Below are 6,000 nucleotides of genomic sequence, written 5' to 3'. Positions count from 1 at the left end.
GTCTGGTGGCGCCATGCAGGGAAACTGTGGAACTGAAAACGTCCCAAATTGGAATATGTCTCTGGTTGTGACAATGGGAGAGACTTGGCTCTGGTTGTGACAATTGGAGAGACATCATGGACTTGGGCCTTTGCCATGCTGTGATGAACTTGTGCCTGATGTCTGGTCACGGCTTGATTGTTGAATCAAACTGTGAGTTGAACTGCCATCTGAACAAATTTTTGCAAGTTTAAAGTGAGCTAGAATTTGATATGAAATAAACTGAATATAGTAAATATTTGGGAGAGTTGTGGCATAGTGGTTAGACTACTGGACTCCTGGTCAAGATGTTGTTGGATTGAATCCGTACAGAGGCACTAAGGCAACAAGAATTTATAAAATTCTCGGTTACATCCACGGTTTAATTTGTGTCCTTAAGCATGTCACAACACTATTGCTTCTTCCGACCTTCGAATGAGACTTCAAACTAAGATTCCTTTATTGGGAAAATTTGTCGCATTTCAGTTCAAATGGCTCATTGTTAGGCATACAGTGGAACCTCCCTTAGTGGATACCTCTCTATTAAGGACAAACGCTCTATAAAGTATAAAAGGACACTAGTTTTGGTCCTAAATTGGTTGTTTCCATCCAATTTGACCTCTCTAACCAAGACACCTCTCTATTAAAGACACTAGTTTTGGTCCCAAATTAGTTGTTTCCATTCAATTTGACCTCTCTAATCAGGACACCTCTCTATTAAGGACACTAGCTTTGGTCCCAAATTAGTTGTTGCCATTCAAATTGACCTCTCTAATCAGGACACCTCTCTATTAAGGACACTAGCTTTGGTCCCAAATTAGTTGTTGCAATTCAAATTGACCTCTCTAATCAGGACACCTCTCTATTAAGGACACTAGTTTTGGTCCCAAATTGGTTGTTTCCATTCAATTTGACCTCTCTAATCTGGACACCTCTCTATTAAGGACACTAGCTTTGGTCCCAAATTGGTTGTTTCCAATTTGACCTCTCTAATCAGGACACCCCTCTATTAAGGATGGTCAACGTTAGCCCCATGGGTATCTTGCTGTTCTTTGTCAGATTCGGGAAAATATTACATTTGTCGAAATGTTAAATTTTCTGTGAAAATCACAAAGTATGGAACTATTGGCACAAACAAAAAACACAGAAATGCAAGTTTCGATTGACAAACTTTATTAACAAACAAAAATAACATGATTTTACTCTTACAAGAATTAGTGACCTCAACGTCATTTGAAAAGACGACAAATACCTGGTCTTTTTTACATCAACCAGGTTCAAGGCCAACCACCAGGTCAATTACCACCGACTTGACCTGGTACCTGTTGGGTGTAATATTTACACGTTATAATACCCCTCAAGGGTAAAAGTACACCAATGTTCCTTCTCACGATAAATTCATCACAGTATTTTATTTACAAACCCCTCAAAATGAACGGGGCTATATCACATCATACACGGTGTCGAAAAATAGATGATACACTTTTGATTTTGAATAGCTCCAAAAACATTTTTATGTCCCCTAGTATGATTAAAGGATATATCAGTATTATTTGAACCCTCAATCCAAGTATAGTGGAACCTACTTTTGTGGACACCTCTCTATCAAGGACACTAGTCTTAAGGCCCAAATTGGTTGTTTCCTTTCGATTTGCCCCTTCTAATCAGGACACCTCTCTATTAAGGACAGCACTTGTCAGTCCCGAGGGTGTCCTTGATAGAGAGGTTCTACTGTACAGTGGAACCTCCCTAGCAGATGCCTCTCTATTAAGGACACTAGTTCTGGTCCCAAATTGGTACTTTCCATTCAATTTGACCTCTCTAGTCAGGACCCCTCTCTAATAAGGACAGCATTTGTCAGTCCTGAGGGTGTCCTTGATAGAGAGGTTCTACTGTATATGATAATTTCAACATTCTGGGTGTGGTATGAGTTACAATTACAGGAAAGGACAGACCATTAAGCCCCTGCACACAAGCAACTTTTGACACTGCAACAATTATCACTGTAACGAGCAATCAAAAGATTGCTCATCTACAGGTAGACCTGGTTATTGATTTCGATCGCAACGATTACCTCTCCTGCTGCGATGACCTGTTGACCAGCACAGACAAGAGATTTTTGTCACATGCGATCTTGAGCATAGATTGCAGCAATGAACATTTCTCATCTACGGAATGCTTAACTATAGTCTTGTGTCTAAAACATACTGATCTGCAAATAAAAGCCCTGGACGGAGTCTGACATTTTCATTTCATATCACAAATTTTCCAAAATAAACATTACGTTATAAAATATTTCATCACAATTATTTCAGCAGCATTCTGGAGACATCAAAAACATACAAATGATATTGTAAACCACAATATTGTCACGCCTGTAACGAAATTGTTATAATATGCCCATAGGGGCATATTATATCGGCCTCATGATCAGGAGGTCGTGGGTTCGACTCCCGGCCGAGTCACTGCTTAGTTCCCCTACTGGTCGAGTTCAAGTGAGCACCTTCTGGTTGCTCCTTGAAACCCCCGATTGATTTCTGTGGAGACCGGCGTAATAATATGATATCCCAAAGCGCTTTGAGCGAGAACTATAGTGTCACGGAATTGCGCTATATGAAAAACTCATTATTATTACATAAGGGCCTTTGAACAGCCCAATATAGGACTGATAAGGGCGCTATATAAATGTGATACATAGATCGGCTGTATACAAGGTCCGGTGCCATCTAAAGGAGTTAATCAAAACTTCACTTCCTCCACGGAACTTACGACTTTAGTCTGTTCCAACTTAAAATGTAACATCCCGTCTTCAGCCCAAACAAAGCCTCAACTAACAGTTTTTATGAGTTAAGGTCATATTATCACAACAATAGACATAATCAACAAATGTGACGCGCTCTACCAAAACTAGGCGCTTGTCGCATCTGAACTTGACAGGTTGATACGGACTTGTTGTTCATTTCCCTATTGTTGACCTTTTGTGAAATGTGACCAAATCAGTTTGTAATAGATTTCACAAAAGGTCTACAATAGGGAAATGAACAACAAGTCCGTATCAACCTGTCGAGTTCAGATGCGACAAGCGCCTAGTTTTGGTAGAGCGGGATGAGATCTGCGCACATGTGGGTTGTCCCCACACTCACCCTCACTATAGGAATGGACGTCACCTTACCAATGCATCATACGAATAACCTAGTGAAACTGACACTGTGGATACGAAATTCCTTTTTTCACTTAGGAAAATTGACACAGCTCGCCGCAATTTCAACAACGAAAGTCGTCAATGACGTCATTGGTGGAGCCCTTTGAAAAACCCGGGTCTGTCTGAAGAAGCATGGATGTGACTGAACTCCGGGAGCTGAATATTGTCTATAATGCACCAGACCTTCAACTGTCGTCTGTCCTTCCCGAACCCGACTTGATAATTGGTTTCAGTCGCGTAGGTCGCTTCCGTCCTGGCGATGGGACTCGGCCCTGTGGTTGCGGAGTGGCAAGGTTGCCCATCGCGCTCGGCCCCAGGTTGGTGCTAAATCGCTTGCCAGTCTTGTTCTGAAATGAAAGACATCAAAACGCCGTCAGTCCTGCGTCCTACGACATGAGAATCTCGCAATGAATTCGTCTTTCTCTGGTCGAAGACAGAGTCACTGGCCTAAAAAAATCAGTGCCTAAATGTAGTGGCACGCAAAATTCTCATCCGCCCCTGGAGGAGAAATACAATGGAACCTCCCTTAATGGACACCTCTCTATTAAGGACACCCTCTCTATTAAGGACACTAGTTTCGGTCCCAAAGTGGTCGTTTTCATTATATTTGACCTCTCTAATCAGGACACCTCTCTATTCAGGACAGCATTTGTCAGTCCAGAGGGTGTCTCTAATAGAGAGGTTCCACTGTACTCCCAGAGGAGTAACACCTCCAAGATCAGAGCAATCACTGCAGAAAAAGCCAAGGAAGATATGTGCTTCCATCTGTAGGTCCATTTTGAAACTATAGTGGAACCTCCCTTAGCAGACACCTCTCTATTAAGGACACCCTCTCTAATAAGGACAACCTCTCTATTAAGGACGCTAGTTTTGGTACCAAATTGGTCGTTTTTACATTCAATTTCACCTCTCTAATCACGACACCCCTCTATAAAGGACAGCATTTGCCAGTCCCGAGGGTGTCCTTAATAGAGAGGTCCCACTATAACAGGTGCTTCCACCTCATGGCAAAGTTGGAAACTAACCTGATATTGGTTGAGAGTATTGGAGTGGAAGTTCTTCATCTTGTTTTCAAACTCGAGGATGTATTTCGGGAATAACGACTTCTCGTCGAAGGCAGCCTTGAGCGCTGAAAGACGAAAGAGATGAAATGAGAAATGTGTGAGAGTTTTTTTTCAATTTGAAAGATCTATTTCCTGTCAAAACCTTGTCGACGTACCAGCATTGTGCGTCACCCCTAAAGGCCCTCCTTTTCTTTTATACTGACGCACAATGTCGGTTGATCAGCGTGTGTCAAAAGATGTTGGAAAACACCCTACATGCTGATTTTGAGCTGAGAAAAGAGGCCTTTCTGTTCCTTGTACCCATTGATCATGTTGATGAAGACAGGTTTATGGTAAAAGAACATGCTAATGTTGCCAGAAAGATCTTCTCGAGGACTATGTTGCCCTGGTAATGAAAAGACCCTACATGCTGATTTTGAGCTGAGAAAAGAGGCCTTTCTGTTCCTTGTACCCATTGATCATGTTGATGAAGACAGGGTGAATGTTAAAGAACATGCTAATGTTGCCAGACAGATCTTCTCAAGGACTATGTTGCCTTGATTGATTGATTGATTGATTGATTGATTGATTGATTGATTGATTGATTGATTGATTGGTGGCGGTGGTGGTGGCGATGACGATGACGATGACGATGACGATGACGATGGCGATGACGATGACGATGACGATGACGATGGCGATGACGATGACGACGACGATGACGATGACGATGACGATGACGATGACAATGACGATGACGATGGTGATGATGATGACGACGATGATGATAAAACATACAAAACTCAGAACTATTTTTAGAAACTTTTCGGACAGAGACAACACTTCAAAGTTACAAAACAATAATAACCAACACATCACACAAGACATTCACTAATTTTGCATTGCATGCACACATTCATATAGAGGGAATCTTTTTAGAACTCTACATAAAATACCACGTTTAATGAGAAAACCTCAAAGTCGGGTTTTTATAATGAAAATATCGTTCAAGTGATGGTCTTGGCCGGACACCCCAGAGAAACGGCCGGTCGGGTGGTTTCCGGGGGCCAAATCAACAGCAAGGGTCTAGTCTGTTATTTTCACTCAAACAGTCGAGTAGGTCTCATTTTCTGTTTACGGCATGCAACTATTTACAAAACAATTTCGCGCAAAACCTCGATAATTTTTTTGGCATGAGATAAGAAAAGGTACAGTTACATTGAATTATTGACACAGTAATTAGATAAAAAAAAAGATCATGAAAAACTCCACATTATTGACAGTCTTTGCAATTTCTTCCAAACATTATGACATAAACAAACAAGAATTAGACTGTAAAATGCCAATGTTTCCAGGAAATTTGATGAATTATTGTCCTCCCTCAAGTCTTCAGCAACCAAATTCAAGATGGCTGCCATGGCAGCCATTTTGATTATCGGACCGCTGCGATTTTTTGAAATGAAACTTCCCCTTGTCATTCTCAATAACGCCAAGAAAATGGACCACTCTAGTGAGGGTTTTTGCGATAATTGACGAAAAAGTGGGAGGTTAGTGGACACCGATGCACGGGCTATGACATTATGCCCCAGATTTTTGTTGCGGGCGCAAAAAGGCCTGAAACTTTGGCATTTACAGTGAGACAGCACATGATGAGAAGAAAAATCCACTGACAACATGAATAGCAATTCCTAGAATCTTTCTTTTCAACCTCGTATCCAGGAAAATTTCTGCTTTGCT

General features: G+C 41.4%; 1 protein-coding gene across 5 annotated transcripts in view; it reads right to left on the bottom strand.

Annotated features, from left to right (window-relative positions):
* Positions 1-2,992: 2,992 nt before the first annotated feature.
* Positions 2,993-6,000, bottom strand: part of LOC135498748 (WD repeat-containing protein 49-like) — a 33,951-nt gene continuing 30,943 nt past the window's right edge. For all 5 annotated transcript variants that reach the window (XM_064789146.1, XM_064789150.1, XM_064789148.1 and 2 more), the window contains 2 exons: positions 4,246-4,349; positions 2,993-3,567 (listed from right to left, as the gene is read on the bottom strand). In XM_064789146.1, the coding sequence (XP_064645216.1) occupies positions 3,406-3,567; positions 4,246-4,349 (266 nt within the window). In that variant the 3' untranslated portion in view covers positions 2,993-3,405. The remainder of the gene's footprint in view (positions 3,568-4,245; positions 4,350-6,000) is intronic.

This window comes from Lineus longissimus, chromosome 14 (genome assembly GCF_910592395.1).
Source record: "Lineus longissimus chromosome 14, tnLinLong1.2, whole genome shotgun sequence".
Classification (NCBI taxonomy): domain Eukaryota; kingdom Metazoa; phylum Nemertea; class Pilidiophora; order Heteronemertea; family Lineidae; genus Lineus; species Lineus longissimus.
This window is presented reverse-complemented; position numbering and strand designations above follow the sequence as displayed.